The sequence below is a fragment of the Rhinolophus hipposideros genome, assembly GCF_964194185.1.
Source record: "Rhinolophus hipposideros genome assembly, chromosome: 18".
In the NCBI taxonomy this organism is placed as follows: Eukaryota; Metazoa; Chordata; class Mammalia; order Chiroptera; family Rhinolophidae; genus Rhinolophus; species Rhinolophus hipposideros.
Window position 1 is genome coordinate 33,453,544 of NC_138064.1, and position 17,534 is coordinate 33,471,077.

Consider the following 17,534-nt stretch of genomic DNA (forward strand, 5'->3'; position numbering starts at 1 on the left):
GGCAGGTTCACAATGAATTATCAGTGGGGTGACTTCATTGATAGTGGGGTGAATGGGGTGCCTGGGTGGGGGTGGTTTCCCTTGCAGAGAGAGCCTAAGAGAAGCAAATTTCAGAGGAAATACAGTTCACACATTTTGAAATTGAAGTACCCGTGGGAGTACTAAATGGTAATGTTCCGGAGACAGTTGGGTATGTGGGTCAGATACTCTGCAGAGTTCTGGGCACCATCGGACCTGGGACATCCGCATATGATGCTTCCCAGGGATCATGTGTCACTTAAGAACATTAAATGCCTGAGGATCTAGCCTTAGAGAAAAAATTATTTAAGGGACAGGTTGGGGAGGAGACCTCCAACGGGTTACTGGAAACCAGGAGGAACAGTAGGACAGGACCCTAGCGTTCTGCACTTAAATCACTACGCAGATGGACACCCATCCCCACCCCACCCTAGTTGTCATTCAGCCAGCTCATTGACTTGCTGCTTTCCTAATTTGTGAACACCCTATCCAGGATTAACGGGATACCTTTCCTACAGGGCAGTCATGTCATGAACTGAAGCTCACTTGGACCTTTAAAGGCTTCATTTGATGTCGGAAGTAAAGCCATTTTTAGGTAGACCTGCTTAGACATAACCAAATAAGAGAGAGGTATAAGGGTGCCGAAAGGTGGTAGGTGCCACTGGTGTCGTGGACGGCCCAAAGACTGGATCCCTGAACGCCACCTCCATATGTCCTTCACTGTGTTACTATCATCGCCCCTCGGACACAGTACACAGGCCGCTGTCTACTGAGTGGTTCTTCCGCAAAGACTCCCTCTGTCTCTGCTTGGAGGGAAGCCCATCTCAGCTCATTTTCCCTGTGCTGCTGGCCCTTCAAGTCTTTTTACACATCCTCTTGAGTCAAACTGGATCCAGCGCCCCCTCCCTCTGCAGATAGAGTTCCTGTTTAAAAGATACATGATTGGAGTCGTCCCTTGGTATCCACGGGGGATTGGTTCCAGGACACCCTCCCCAACCCCTATGGATACCAAACTCCTCAGATGCTCAAGTCTCTTACATAAAATGGTCTAATATTTGCATATGACCTATATTATTTGCATGTAGGCTACAGCAGGGTGTGCCTGCAACTCACTTCATTCATGTGGATTCAGCATAGTGCACATGGCACATGAAAAATTCAAGTTTTGCTTTTTGACACTTTCTGGGTTTTGTTTTTTTCTTTCCCCGAATATTTTTTATCCACGGTTGGTTGAATCCACAGATGCAGAGCCTCAGGATACAGAGGGCCAGCTGTACTCAAAGGTACTCAGTTGTCCCTGTATTCTGCAATCTAACCAGGGTCCTCTGTCCACCATCAGCACTGCCCCTGGGAGTTCCCTGTGGTTCATTCATGAACCCAATCATCAGATAAGTACTGAGCATCTTTCAGGTGTGGCATTGTATACACACTGTGGCCAATGAATCGAATGGCTAGAATGGAAAATAGAAAAGGCCCGGTGCTATAGAAAGTGGAAGCTCAGGGGAGAGCTTCTAGCTGCGAGATTAGAGAAGGCTTCATGGAGGAAGTGACATGTGAGGATTTGGACCTGCAGAGACTCAGGGAAAGCCTATCCCACAGAGAAAACCACAGAAGCAGTGGCCAGGTGGTTGGAAATCAGCACATCTAAATGGGAGCCAGTGGCCCCACGTGAGCCAGAACAGCTGTAGGTCCTGGGAAGGACGGACAGCCTTCCTTCTGGTGATGGACGCATCAGAGCCGACACCAGGACTGTTATTAGCACAGTGCTCAATGCTGCAGACCTTGTCCATTTTTTGTCAGGCATCAAAACCAACTTGTTCTGGCCCTTAGATTATAAATGAGTCCATTGGTGTGACCCCATTATTATTTCCTATTATATTATATTATAATATACTTTTATATTGCAAAGTGCTTTGTATGTTAAGTTTTATTGGTATTTAACTCTTAATAGTTTCTGTTTAACTCAGTAGTTTCCATTTAACTTAATAGTTTCCATTTAAGTGTCACAAGACAGCTTGGTAGAATTAGAATTATGATTATTTATAATAGTCTTAATTTAAATGTATAATTTCAAAGAATTGAATTTGGGGACCCTTTAGGAAAAGTCAGTGGAATTACCACTAATTTTGATTTTCGCTTTGCAAAACCACAATAGTCTTCTGGAAGGGAAAAGAAAAGCGTACATACTAGAGAGTTTTATATTGGTATGAAGCAAATAAACAGCTGAGAGGACAGCTTAGAAAGCCTTCACTTGGACGATATAAAGATTTTGAGTTATTGCTTCCATATTCCTCAGAAATCATTATCTACGAGTGCATATGAGACTTGTTGAAGCTAGCCCCGGAAGAAGAATATTCCCACACTGAAACACTCCATAAATAATTACTAAAGGACAGGCAAGGATGTCCAAAGGTAGAGTTCTTGGGTCTGTACAGTGTATACATTTTTTAAATCTTTATTACCATTGTCACATTGTTTAGGGATTAGGACGCTCACAGAGGTCACCTCACAGATCATCCAGTCTAAACGTCCTCTTTGACAGATGAAAGGACTGAGTGAGGCTTACCACCCACACTAGTTTCATCTACAAACGGACAGGGTCCCCCCTGGAAATACACTCAAAATGCGATAATGCATGGAAGGTGCGTTCACAGGAACAAGATTTATGAAGCATTGAGTTTAAGGGAAGTGCAGTGGATGGTCCTATAGCCTGAATCATAGTTGAAGCCGGGCTGTTACCATTCCCAGGCTTGAAGGGAAGAAGACGAGCAGTTCCTAGAGTCAAGCAGAGTAGGCTGCTGGGTTGGACATGGACTTTCGTGATGGCAGCACAGCAAGCTCTCAACAGCCTTGCTGGGAGGAAATCAAGGCGTTCAAGACTCTGCCTCACTCTTATCCCTCTCTCTGAACTCCAGCCTAGGCTTCCCATTGCAAACCCAGTAAGAAGCTGGAAGCACAGGATAGAGACAAATCCACGTTCCAAGGCAGAGACCCTTCAGAGAGGCAAAAGGAAGATATCCAGCGCAGTGCTCCAGACATGCTTTTCTGCTCTTTAAGCATGTCACCATATCATAAGGAAGGTCAGCTACAGTATTTTCGGGTTCTTGTTTGAATGGATACTTGAATAAAAGACTGTTGAATATGAAGTAACATTGGTTTCCCTCTGACATGTATTTTGAGTCACAGTTGGCCTTGGCTCTACTTTATCTTATATTGTTACTGAACTGGTTCAAAAAATTGTGACTAGAGATCAAAGCAGTTTAAACAGATACATCCACTTGTGTAAATATCCTTGAACTACACCCCACCCCCCTCCCAGTCTTCCGTTCCCCCTCCTGTTGCCAAATCCATTCAGCACCTCTAGAGGCTGTTAATACATGTAATCATTGTAATAAACATCGTATTTGCTTTGGTTCCAGCTGGCTCCAACCACCAAACTCTGTCAGTAGTTCCTATTGTTATCTTTGCTTAGGAGATAACTGCATTGTTATCATTAGAAGCCACCTTTGTCATAGATTTCTAAATGTTGATCTTTATACATTGCATTCATTATCTCCAACATATTTTTATACTTAATTTTACCCTTATATTTTTGTTTTTAAGAATATTTAGAAATCATGAAACGTAGAGAACTTTTAGGTAGACGTTAATTACCTTGTGAGAACTTTCTTCGTGCATTAAAATTTGAAACATTTTTATCAGTTTTGTCTATTTTTTATAAAGCTTTCAAACAAAAATTAATAAATCTGTTTATATGTTTCTTAAGCTAGTTTTAAGTTAGGCAGTCTTCCCTCAGAAGATTTTAGATGAACAGAAGTATAATAATTCCATAGCAAACAGAATTTATATTTTATTGTCAGGAAACTTTGGTACAATTCCTTGTCAAAAACTTGGAACGTATATATTTTAAATCCCATGAAATTACAGAAATTCTCATCATTTGAGATATTTAAAATTACAGTCACTTAAAGTGAAAATTAAAGGACTCTGAGTCAGAGAATATGGAGCAGCTACATAAATTAGCAAATGGAAACTGGGGAAGCCCTCTTGATAGATGAGATAATATTACATAAATGAGAGAACAACTCGTTTCGTAGATTTATATCTATTGTAAAAAGTAGTAATGTAATGTGTTACTTTTAAATGTCGGCCCTAGGCATTGTTGGGGTATCTTCTTAGAGAATTAACTAGAAATATAAGTCTTATACAATTCTACTTTGTCTTGGAATTCAAATACGTTGAATCCCACATAGACTAACCCAAAAGGATGTCTCTTTAGATAAATGCTGATAATTCAAATAGAGTATAAACATAATTAATGAATCTAAGTCTTCTCACTCTATTAAAATGATTTACATACACACCAAGCAAATTTTAGGGATACCAAAGAGATTTTTAAATCTTAGCTCTCGTTGAAGTTATTAAATGGGAATTTGATGAATAGATGTCATACCATACAGAGTGGTCCAGACTGAATTTTGAAGTAATAGAAACCTTTTACTTAAAGTGTGTTTTTTTTTTAAGGAAATCATTTAACCTCAAAGGATAGCTGAGTTTTTGAGATTGTCAAACTGTATTAAAAGTTCACATTAAATATTTCAAAGTAAATTTGAAATATTTTCCTGTCGGTTATTTAATTACAACCTGTATGTTTGCCTGTTAATTTTTGGATGTTTAGAATGCTGAATTCAAAGTGTTCTGTTCGATGTTGAGGGTTGAAGTCAGACAGTCCTGTTGAGAATCCCAGCCCTCCCACATCTCAGCTCCGTGACTCTGGCCATATTACCTAACCCTTCTGAAATTCCATTTTCTCAGCTATAAAATGTGCTTACTGACAACAACTGACTGATATTGCACCTCTGAAATTGTCATCCAGCCCCTTTTCCTTCCAACTTTCTAACCTCCTGCGCGGCCATGTTTTTTGTCTGTTGTACATTTAACTTTGATGTCTATGTGCCCTGGCAGACATTTTTGTGTGCATGTGATTATTATATTTACACCCACACATAACGTTTTAATAAAAATTGGTATGTATGTCACACTTTGCAAAACTTATATTTTTCTTCTTGAGAATTGTCGTTTCATATTCTTTATCCATTTTTCTGTTGTATGGTTTTATTAATGTAATTTGTTTTAAATGTTTTCTCCTAGTTTGTTATTTGTCCTTTACCTTTGTTTATAGTGTTTGTTGAAGAGGGTTTCAGTTTTAAATAGCTGGACCTAGGAATCTTTTTTTCTCAGGTTTCTAGACTTGCCCATGTGCTAAAAAAGACATCCACATTCCACTGCCCTCTTCTGTTTTTTTTTTTCTGATACGTTTTCCTAATTCTACTGCTTAGGTCTTTCATGTATCTATAGTTTCTTCTTATAGATGATGTAAAGTAGGGATCAAACTTCTTTTCTTCCAAATGAATGGCCGGCCAGTTGTCTTGCTTTCACATATTGAAGCACATTTTCTCTCTTACTGAGATGAAATTCAGCCACCTGTAAGAATATTAAATCCCATGAACATAACTGTGGGGACAGAGCCAGGAGTGCAGTTTCCAGGCTCTCTGCCTCATGTGGAAAGGTGCTCACTCGGGTAGTAAATGGCCATCAACTGTGATTGGATGGCCATCAGCTGTGGCTAGTTGGCCGTCAGCTGTAACCAGTGAGCCATTGGCCACTAATATAACTGCTGTGGCTACGCTAGCAGAAAATGGGGGCTAGCAAGATGATGGTGGATGGCAAGCGTGGATTGCAGTTTGCACGGCAGAGTGCAGTTAGCGGAGAGTCAGTCGGTTGGCAGAAAAGCGGACAGCAGGTCACATGTCGTGTGAATCCAGCCTCCAGTGAGACTACAGTGGTGTGACTCCCCTACCTATGGCTCCGTGGGTGTTCCTTTTTGGCCTCATGCCCTGCGTTCTATGTGGGGAGCAGGAGCTGAGACCCCACATGACACCCTGCATGACACATGACGCAGCGAACAGGGACCCTGCATGACACATGGCGCAGCGAGCAGGGTACGGTGCTGGCCAAAGCTCTCCGAAAGGCAGTGGAGCAGTTTGTGTGTATGAACACTCAGTCTCAGGAAGACCAGAAGGAGCAGCTGCCAGAGAGCTTGACCCCCATGGAGGGGTGGGAAGACGTGGACGGTTCCCCAACCAGCATAGGGAACGTACCACCATATAGTGGAACTGGCGGATGTTTGCTTTTGTGTCTTGACCGGCAGCCATAGAGAATATGTAAGCACCTTGACTGTGAGCTGCTGTTGTTCCAGCACGGTACCCTGAAAGGCCCAGAGAGAGTGGCGGTGCCCTGAGAAACCCTGACTGTGTCCGGGGAGACTGGTGGTACCCTAAGAAGCCCAGGAAGTCTGGCTGTGCCCAGAGAGAGTGGCAGTGCCCTGAGAAACCCTGGCTGTGCCCGGGGAGACTGGTGGTACCCTAAGAAGCCCAGGAAGTCTGGCTGTGCCCAGAAGTACTGGTGATGCCCTGAGAAACCCTGGCTGTGCCCAGAGAGCCTGGCTGTGTCCAGGAGACTGCATTCACCTCCAGGCTTCTCGCACAGGGCCCCTCGCATTAGACGCTGGTTGCGTAGATTATGAGGCGAGACCCTGTAGGGGTGGAGCGTGGGGACAGAGCCAGGCGTGCAGTTTCCGGGCTCTTGGCCTCACGTGGAAAGGTACTGCCTCGGGTAGTAGATGGCCATCGGCTGTGGCTAGTTGGCTGTCAGCTGTAGCCGGTCAGCCAATTGCTACCGCGGCTGCACTGGGGAGTAGGAGTCGGTCGGTTGGCAGAAAAACGGACAGCAGGTCGCACGTCGTGTGAATCCAGCCTCCAGTGAGACTATAGTGATGTGACCCCCCTACCTATGGCTCTGTGGGTGTTCCTTTTTGGCCTCATTTCCTGCGTTTTTATGTGGGGAGCGGGAGCTGAGACCCCACAGGCTGCCCCGCATGACAATAACAATCTCTTCCTGGACTTTACTCTTTTTGTAATCTGTTAGTACCACCATTTTATTTCCTGAATCTTAGAATATATTTTGGTAACAGAGAGCAAATCCCCCTCCTTATTTTTGAAACTATTTTTGGCTGTTCTTAAGTGTTATTCTACCAGAAGTACCTTACTGTCAAAGTTAAATTCCTCGTCAAAATTATTGGATCGTCTTAAATTTTTGTGTCAATGTAGGAGTGACTATTATCTTTATAATATGGCTTTATCCCACCTTAGTCATGGTCTCTCTTACTATTTAGATTTTTTTGTTTTTTTAATGTTCTTTAACAGTAGTATATCATTTAAAAAAAGCCAATAGTATATTGTTTTATTTATATAGACACTTCTTTTTGTTATTCCTCAGTGTTTTTCCATTTTTTTGTTACTATTGTGACTGGGATTCTTTTTCCATTATATTTTGTAACTGACTTACTAGGATTTGTGTATTTATTTTATATTTTATGTCTACCATCATCTAAATTCTTACCATAATTTTTTTTGTTGTCATAAATTGTATTTACCAAAAACATAAGGCCAAAGTGTATAAAGCAGAAACCATTAGAAATATAAGGAAATTCTGGGGGAAGGAAAACAAAAACTGAAATGCTATTTAAGTGTTTGACAAAGTATAGAAAAATATAAGTAAGGATCTGTGTGAGACAAACTCTTGTTAATAAAGAACTTTATGTTTTACTCCCCTTATGCCCTATGAAACAAAAACCAATAATGTGCACAGCCATAAAGAAAACAATAATAGATTCTACATGAAGTAATAGTAGAAATCCAGAAATTAAAAGATAACTATAAATAACCTGACCATATGGAAATTTTAAAACGCTTTTCTAAATAATTTATTATTCAAATTAGTTGACTTTTGTCTTAAGGGAAAATTAAAGTTAAAATTCCATATTATTTAAAGATTAACAAAAATGAGAAAGGGAGAAGTCAGTAAATGATAAAATAAAACAATAATCCTCCCAAAATGGAAATAAAACTCCATCTCAAATTTTTAAACAAATAATATAGCTAAACTCCTAACAAACCTAACTGATATGAGAAAACAAAAATATGCATTAAGAAAGAAAATTTTCTTTCTCAGAATATCAAGGAAACATGATATTAAAATAATTAGAAGGAATACCGTGGACAAAATTAAGCCAATACATTTTTAAATCAAGATTAAAGATTTTTGTAGGTAAATTCGTTATCATTAGCAAAACTGACTTAAAAAAGGTTGAAATCTGAACAGACTAACTACCAAGAAGAAATTTCACAAGATTGTTAGACATAGTCCTAAGAAAGATCCATATCCAGATGGTTTTACAAGTAAGTCCCATCAAGGGACTGATTATTCTTATGTTCTTTATAATATTTCAGAATATAGAAAAAGATGGAAAGCTTGCATATCCCTAAGATCAAAACATGAAAAATTAATACAAAAAAGATCAATCTCACTTCTGAATAAAAGATAATATCCTAAATAATACTAGCAAATAGAATCTAAGAGTCTATTAAAAGAATAATAAACCACGATTAGGAATAATTTATTCCAAGAATGCAAGGATAGTAAAACATTAGGCAATTTATTAATGTAATTAATATATTATTAATAGAATACAAGAATAGTCATATGGTCATTCATAAACATTTTTTAAAACATTTGATCAAAATTCATTATCCATTTTGAGTGATAACTGAATTTTAAAAGGAATAGAAGGAATTTCCTAAACTTATCTATATTGTCCTTACTATTTTAGCTGCATAACATTTCATGATTGTGTATCGCTGATTAAAGTACTGAAAATGAAGATAGTTCTAAAGAGATTTGGAATGGATAATGAATCAGAAATCACAGCCTCTTTAAAACAGTTTAAAATAATACTATATTCAGACTAGGCTTTTCATTTCATGTGATGCTAGACTTTATTTTTTTTATTTTTTTATTTATTTTTATTTTTTTTATTTTTTTAAATTAAATTTATTGGGGTGACAATTGTTAGTAAATTTACATAGATTTCAGGTGTACAATTATGTATTACATCGTCTATAAATCCCATTGTGTGTTCACCACCCAGAGTCAGTTCTCCTTCCATCACCATATATTTGATCCCCTTTACCCTCATCACCCACCCTCCACCCCCTTACCCTCTGGTAACCACTAAATTATTGTCTGTGTCTATGAGTTTTTCTTTCTCATTTGTTTGTCTTGTTCTTTTTGGTTTATATACCACATATCAGTGAAATCATAGGGTTCTCTGCTTTTTCTGTCTGACTTATTTCACTTAGCATTAGACTTTATTTTGAATTGAGGTGAGAAAATAAGTGTGTAACCTCACAGTGTCTGTATCTGTCTATAAACCACTGAAGTAGAACTTGATGGACAGTTTGCACCTGCACTTGTGTGTTTACAGTATATCGGAGAAGTAGGGAAGTATTCCTCCAGCTAGAAATATTAGTAAAGAAGAAATAAATTATAACTAAAACTAGAACTCAGAATTGGACACTCTGCTTAGAAAAAGTAGTAAGTACTTTCTCTTTTGGGAATGACCGGTAATTGAATTTTGTTCAGTTATCTTCTAGGAATGATTGCCTTTAAATTGTTCCTTTGGGAGGTGCAGTCACTTTCTTCCTGCACTTATGTACTGAATTTTGGGACTATATTTTCTTTCTTTCTTTTTTTTTTTTTAATTTTATTGGGGAAGGGGAACAGGACTTTATTGGGAAACAATGTGTACTTCCAGGATTTTTTCCAAGTCAAGTTGTTGTCCTTTCAGTCTTAATTGTGGAGGGCACAGCTCAGCTCCAGTTGCTGGTTTTCTACCGGCAACCTTGTGGTTGAGAGCCCGCGCTCCAACCAACTGAGCCATCTGGGAGCTCAGTGGCAGCTCAGCTCAAGGTGCCATGTACAATCTTAGTTGCAGGGGCCGGAGCGCACCATCCCTTGCGGGACTCGAGAAGTTGAACTGGCAACCTTGTGGCTGAGAGCCCACTGGCCCCTGTGGGAATCGAACCAGCAGCCTTCGGAGTTAGGAGCACAGAGCTCCAACCGCCTGAGCCACCGGGCTGGCCCTTATATTTTGTTTTAATAAATGCTTGGCTTGCTTGGCTTTGTTCACGAAGAAAACAAAAAAAATTCCTTTGGAATTTGTCAAACCCCAATTGTTATGGGGGTTTTAAAACTCCAGTTTTATTCATGGTCTTGTCTGTAAATGCACAGTATGATGGCGAGCATTTACAGACAAGACCATGAATAAAACTGGGTCCATACCCTCTGGAACGAACCATATTGTTTATGAACTACGTATGTTTTAAGGTATCATTTTCAGCTGGCAGTGGGTTCAGGGAGGTGATGGCGGCAAAGCTGGGCTTTGTAGGCCAAGTAGAATTTCCACATGTGGAGAGAAGAAAGAGCTTTCCAGCCTAGGAGAAGTGTCAACAAAAGCGTGGAGGCAGGAACTGGAGGATATGTGTATATAACTGAACGGTGTTCAAACTTCCCAAGAGTTAGGGTTACCCAAGAGTTAGCGTTACCCAAGAACTTAAAAAGAAAAAAAAAGAACTCCAGCAGCAGGACTAGACACCTGTGTTTTCCTAAAGGCTCCTTGGATGATAGTGATTTTCAGTCAGGGTTGACAGCCTGTGGTGTGCTCTCCTGTGTGACCCAGCTGTAAGGGATATGGAAGTACTGTGGAAGATGACACTGGAAAGATATATTGGAGCCAAATGATAACTGAGTAACATTGTGTTGGTATTGTGGGTTTGTTTTCTTTTTTAATTTCTATTGCATCACCAGCATCTCTCCATGAGATAGCAACCAGATATCCCTTAGACAAAACTTGATCCCTTGCATGAATTCAAAGCAAAACATGAGATGAAGAAGAGGAACCAGTTAAGAATCTTGTTCCAGTTAGATATTGCTATATAATCACCCCAAAACTTAAAACAACAGCCATTTTATTATTACTCACAATTCTGTGGGTTGACTAGACTCAGCTGGGCGGTTCTTCTGCTCCATGTGACTTTGGCAGAGGCCGCGGTCATCTGGGGGATCACTTGGGCTTGAATGTCCAAGATGGCGCACTCACATACATGGCTTTTACTTGAGAGCTCAGCTAGAGCTGTCAACGGGAATATCTCTGTGGGCTTCTCACTGCATGGCAGCTAGCTGGGTTCCAAGAGGAAGCATCTGAGGATGAAGCATTCCTAAAGGACCAGGCTACCAGGTTTCTTGTGACCTAGCTTTGGCAGTCTCAGACATCACTTATACCATCTCTATTGGTCACGCAAGTCACTAAAGCCAACTCACATTCAATGGAAGGTGAATTTGACTCCATCCCTTGATGGGAGGAACATTGTGTGAACACAAGGAGACAAGGAAATTGATGGCAGCCAGTTTTTGAGACTTGCTGCTACAGTCTTAATACACCAAGTATTCTAGCATCAAAATACATACAGCAATATATCAGGAAATTTAGATAGACACCAACAAAAATACAATTAGACAAAACAATAAGTAAGAATAAAAGGAATGTGAATAATATAAAATGCTTATGTAACAGATTTATGTATTGAATTCCTTATGTGACTATAAAAAATACACCTTCATTTCAGGCTCCATAGACTATCTGCTCCACTGTCCCCCCGGAAAGAAGCACTTTAACCCTCTCTATAGTCTTATTAATCTAAAACCTTAATGATATGCTTCCCTCACCTCTCTATCTGGCAGAAATAATAACAGTTGTGTTTGTTTCATCTATTATTATGCAGTGTTCGTATTAAATGGGGTTTTTCCATTTTGGAATCCCTTCCTCTGGGTGATGTTTTTATACATGGTATAAACAATTGGGTTACACATCTCTCTTAAGTTCTTCATTTTTAAAGATTTTTATTAAAATATAGCTAACATACAGTATTATATTAGTTTCAAGTGTACACCATAGTTATTCAACATTTATAGACCTAAAGAAGTGATCACCATAAGTCCAGCAACCATCTGACCCTGTACCACGCTACCACAATATTATTGACTGTATTCCCTGTGCTGTACATTACATCCTCATGACTTATTTGTTTTATACCTGGAAATTTGAAGCTCTTATTCCCCTTCACCTCACCCCCCTTTTCTAATTTTTCAATTACAGTTGACATTCAGTATTCTTTTATATTAATTTCAGGTGTACAGCATAGTGATTAGACATTTATATGATTTAAGAAGTGATCCTCCTGACTAGTCAAGTACCCACCGGGCACTATACGTAGTTATTGCCATATTATTGACTATATTCCCTGTGTTTTACTTTACATCCTCATGACTACTTTGTAACAACAAATTTGTACTTCTTTTTTATCCACCCCCAACCCCCTAACCATATGGCAACCATCAAAATGTTGTCTGTATCCATGAGTTTGTTTCTGCTTTATTTTGTTCTTTAGATTCTATATATTAGTGAAATCCCATTGCATCTGTCTTTGCCTGTCTGACACTCCACTCAGCACAATACCCTCCAGGTCAATCCATGCTACCATAAATGGCAAAAACCCATTCCCTTCCCGGGCTGAGCAATATTCCATTGTATATGTGTACCACCTACTCTTTATCTACTCATCCACTAACAGACACCCAGGCTGCCTCCACATCTGGGCCATGGTAAACAACGCTGTAATGAACATATGGATGCACAGGACCTTTCAAAGCAATGTTTTGGGTTTCTTTGGATAAAGACCTGAAGTGGGATTACTGGGTCCTTCTTTCTGTCTTTTTATAGCCTTTGTTTTAAAGTCTATTTTGTCTGGTGTAAGTATTGCACACCCAGCTTTTTGTTTGTTTTCATTTTCATGAAATATTTTTCCCATCCCTTTGCTTTCAGCCTGTGTGTGTATTTTGATCTGAAGTGAGTCTCTTGTAGGAAGCATAAGTGAGGGTCTTGTTTTCTTATCCATTCAGCAACCCTATCTTTTGATTAGAACATTTATTAATAATCCATTTACATTTAAAATAGTTTTTGATGGATATGCAGTTGTTGCCATTTTATTTATTTATTTATTCATTCATTTATTCATTCATTTTGTCTTAAAGAAGTCTCTCTAAGATTCCTTGTAATTCTGGTTTGGTGTTGATGAACTCCATTAGCTTTTTCTTGTCTGGGAAGCTCTTTTATCTGTCCTTTGTTCTTTGATTTTAAATGATAGTCTTGCTGGGTAGAGTAGTTTTGGTTGTAGGTTCTTGCTTTTTATCACTTTGAATATTTCATGCCAATCCCTTCTGGCCTTTTGAGAAATCAGCTGATAACATTATGGGAACTCTCTTGTAGGTAACTGTTTTGCTGCTTTTAAGATTCTTTGTCTTTAACCTTTGGCATTTTAATTATGATTGTCCTGGTGTGGAACTCTTTGGGTTCATCTTGTTTGGGACTCTGTGCTTCCTGGACTTGCATATTTATTTCCTTCACCAGGTTAGGGAAGTTTTCAGTCATTATTTCTTCAAATAGGTTTTCAATTCCTTGCACTCTCTTCTCCTTCTGGTGCCCCTATGATGCAAATATTGGTATGTTTGATATCCCAGTGGTCACTTAAACTCCCCTCATTCTTTTGGATTCTTTTTACTTTCTGCTGTTCTGTTTGCATGTTTTCTGCTACATTATCTTCTGAATTGCCGATTCAGTTCTCTGCTTTATCTAATCTGTTGATTCCCTCTACTGTATTCTTTATTTCTGATATTGTATTCTTTATTTCTGACTGGTTCTTTTTTATGTTTTCTATCTCCATTTTTGTTTCCTATCTCTTTGTTGAAGTTCTCACTGACATCATTGAGCATCCTTATAACCAGTTTTTGGAACTCTGTGTCTAGTAGATTGCTTGTCTCCATTTTATTTCATTCTTTTTCTGGAGCTTTGTTCTGTTCCTTTATTTGGGACATGTTTCTTTGTCTCCCCATTGAAGTCTGCCTCCCTGTGTTTGTTTCTAAGTATTAGGTAGGGCTGTTATGTCTCCCAGCCTTAGTAAAGTGGCCTTATGTAGTAGATGTGCTGTGGGGCCCAGTGGTGTAGTCTTCCTGGTTACCTGAGCCAGGTACTCTAGGTGTGTCTCTTGTGTGGGTTGTGTGCGTTCTCCTGTTGTAGTTGAGCCTTGGTTGCTGTTTACATGTCAATAGGAGGGACTGATTCTTGGGCTGATTGGCTGTGAGGACTGGCAATGACTATAGTGCAGGGCTGTTGTTCAGGGGCTGACTCTACTGAGCAGGAGTCACATCACCACGGTGTCTGCCCATTGTGTCCTTTGGGTTTGTCATCCCCAGAGGTGACCAGATGATACTCCAACTAGGTCCAAAGCTGGCCACCGGTCATGCCAGCCCAGGGCTTCTGGGGAGTGGCCCCACTGCAGGCCAAATTCAGCCTAAGGTCAGCTGCTGCCTGTGCCCTTCCCACGTCCACCTGGCATGAGCCACAAAGCAGTCAACAGATGGCCACCACCTGCATTGAGCTTGGAGGTGCTTCGAGAGACCAAGCTGCGAACCGACATTGGCTGCTGCTAGTGCCAGTCTTAGAGCTGCTCATCCAGTCATACGGGATGTGTGGAGGCCAGATGCTGCTTGTTTGCGTTTTGTGAACCTTTGAGAGATTTTAGGAAAGTCTGCAGCATGAGCCAAGGCAGGCAGTTTATATGGAAAAGCCACTGGAAGTGGCTTGGGTGGGCCCCAAAATTGGGTGGGGTATGGTTTCAGGGCATCACCAGAGGCAGGTCGACCAGTGTTAGCCAGGTTGATGGAAACGTAGATATGGCGATCACCTGCGTCTACATGCTGGGGGGAGGCTCAACAAAGAAACAGTTACTTCCACCAGCACCTCCGTTGGGAGAAAGCTGCCCCCTAGCCCTCGCCCTGGAGCCAGACAATTCACTTCCTCCCCATATGTCCCTGGAACCTTTTGAGCTGCCACCCCAGCTGTAGAGCTCAGAGCCAGTGAGTCCATCAGCAAGTAAATCCATGTGCAGGCCCTTTAAGAGGAACGCCTGGGACTCCAGCTGCCGTCCATCTCACTCAGCCACAATCTCCAGTGGTTTTCACAGCCAGAATTTATGGGCACCAGAACCCTGGGCTGGGGAGCCAGGTGTCGTGCTGGGACTTCCAGGGGGAGACCTCCACAGCTGAGATATCCCTCCCAATTTTTAATGGTCACACACCGGTGTCAGACCAGCCTGTCTGCATCTCTGCCTTGCCTGCCAGACTTGAGGTGGCTTCTTTTGTATGTCCTTAGTTGTAGGGCTTCTGTTTAGCTAGACTTCAGGTGATTCTCAGTGATGGTCGGTCTATAGTTTAGTTGTAATTTTGATATGATCCTGAGAGGAGGTAAGCACAGCATTTACCTACTCTGCTGATTGACCGGATCCATATTATTCTATTTTAAAACGTTTCATTTTGAAATAATTAGAGATTTGTAAACAATTGCAAAAATGTACAGGGAGGTGCCGTGTACTTCTCACTTCAATTCTTCTTTATTTTTTATTTTCTGAAAAGAGCAGCATTGAAAGGGGCTCTATTTTAATTCCCCACAGTGTCATGATAAGAGTAGTTTTGGCTTATCCTGGGTTCTCTGTAGACTTCAGGATCACCATCCAGGAGCCACAGACTCATCTTCAATTTCCCAATAATGCTGACCTGGGAATTGAGCTGGAGTCATGACCATCACCTGTTTTCCATGTTGCTTTTTTAAGCCCTTTAAGAAAAAAGTAATCGTTTTAAAATAAGTTTTGTTTTTTAAGTCTTTTCTTTGCTTTCTGAAACTCAGGTATTTCACTCTCCTAGTAAGACGCCCAGAGTCTGAGGTGGGAACCACGTTGTGGGGATGATGTCATTTCCTGTCCTGTCAGTGATGAGTCCTACTTACCTATTGTTTCTATCTCAGTGTCTCCCTATGGTCTTTCCAAACTGAATCTTGGCATTAAACCACCAGGATGAGGAGTTTAAGCAAATAGCCTCCTTCCTCAGTAACGCTCAGAACCGTTTGCCGTTGCAGGTCGTCACGCTGTGGTACAGAGCTCCAGAAGTCTTGCTTCAGTCCAGCTACGCCACCCCCGTGGATCTCTGGAGCGTGGGCTGCATATTTGCAGAAATGTTTCGTAGAAAGTAAGAAATACTTTGTTTCACTCTGTCTTCCTTGGAAAGAAACTTTTTGGGTTTTCAATAATTTAAGGGGCAGCATAGCATTGCTGGTTCAAGTAGGATCATGCTATCCAGATCCTGCTTCAGGCTACCACTTCCAGCCCTGTCCTGACACCGCCTTCCCCGTCCTTATCGTGTTGTTCTGTATGGCTGTGGCTTCCAGCTCTTAGAAACTCTGTTTGGAAAGGAACATTACACTGTTTTTATTTTGTTTTTGTTGGTGATAATGGGACGTGGTAAACATAAAGCGTATTATGGTATATTTTTAGTAGGAAATATCCTCAAGGTGGACTTTGTCCGCAAGAGGACCAGGGAATGTGGAAATTTTGATGGTGAGAATAGTTGAAAAAAACAGAATGTGTAGACCAAAAAAGGAAGGTGTCAGCACTGCTTCAGAATACTTTAAATGCTGTCATGTGGAGGAGAGACTAGACATATTTGGGCACTATAGTGAGCAGAACTAGGACCAGAGATATTAAAATTACAGAGGTAAAGATTTTTGCTCAGAAGGGGGAAAAAAAATCTAACGACTAGATAGGTATCTGAAGAGGAGATTGGAGTTTGTGAAAATAGTGCATTTTCATTGGGTGTCCAAGAAGAGACTGGACCACCACACACAGAGGTATTTTCAGCAGTATTCATAACGTGGGTGGGTGGGCTCGATGACTTCCAGGGCTCCTCTGATTCTGAGAGTCTGTGATTCATTTGTTTGATTTTCAGGTCACAAGAAATAGCCAAACAATATAATAAAGGTCTGCCAGGAAAATCTCCCATACCTGGGTACTAAATTCAGCCTGGTCAAAATTAAACAGAGAACCTAATTATAATCTAATCTCTCTTTGTTTTCTATTTTTATTTCCATGGGAAAATGTGAGTTGGGAAGCCAAGTATGTTCCAATTGGACATGTTATTTTCAAAACGTAGCTACATGATCGCTGACAAGGAGAGGTGGTCAGCCATTGCTTGCTTATTTATTTGTTTGTTTGAATCAGATGATGTTTTTGTGCATATAATAAATTTGGGGACCTATTTCTAGAACTCAGCAGATTTATCTGTACCTCACAAGATATTCTGATATTGCTTCCAGGCAATTATGTCTCAGTTTACTACCATTGTGCAAGGCTCCAAGAGAGGAAGTACTTTCTTTAGTGCACCTTTGAAGAGCCCAGTGTCTCCCTTTCCCAGCAACCTGTTGCTATCATCAGGAGCCTTTCTCTGAATCTCCACCACGGAGTCCCCCTCCCCCACTGCAATGCAGGGGTCAAGAAACAATCCTGTCACCTTGGATTGGCACATAGAATGAATCTTCCCACAGGAAAAAATGTTATAATTAGAACATAGGTTTTGATGAATTAGTACAAATAATGGTTATATATGTTCCAGGT

The 17,534-nt window shown here is 40.6% G+C and overlaps 1 protein-coding gene across 3 annotated transcripts in view; it reads left to right on the forward strand.

The window, feature by feature from the left end:
* Positions 1–17,534, forward strand: part of CDK6 (cyclin dependent kinase 6) — a 222,852-nt gene that overhangs the window by 144,447 nt on the left and 60,871 nt on the right. For all 3 annotated transcript variants that reach the window (XM_081080319.1, XM_081080321.1, XM_081080320.1), the window contains exon 5: positions 16,004–16,113. In XM_081080319.1, the coding sequence (XP_080936445.1) occupies positions 16,004–16,113 (110 nt within the window). The remainder of the gene's footprint in view (positions 1–16,003; positions 16,114–17,534) is intronic.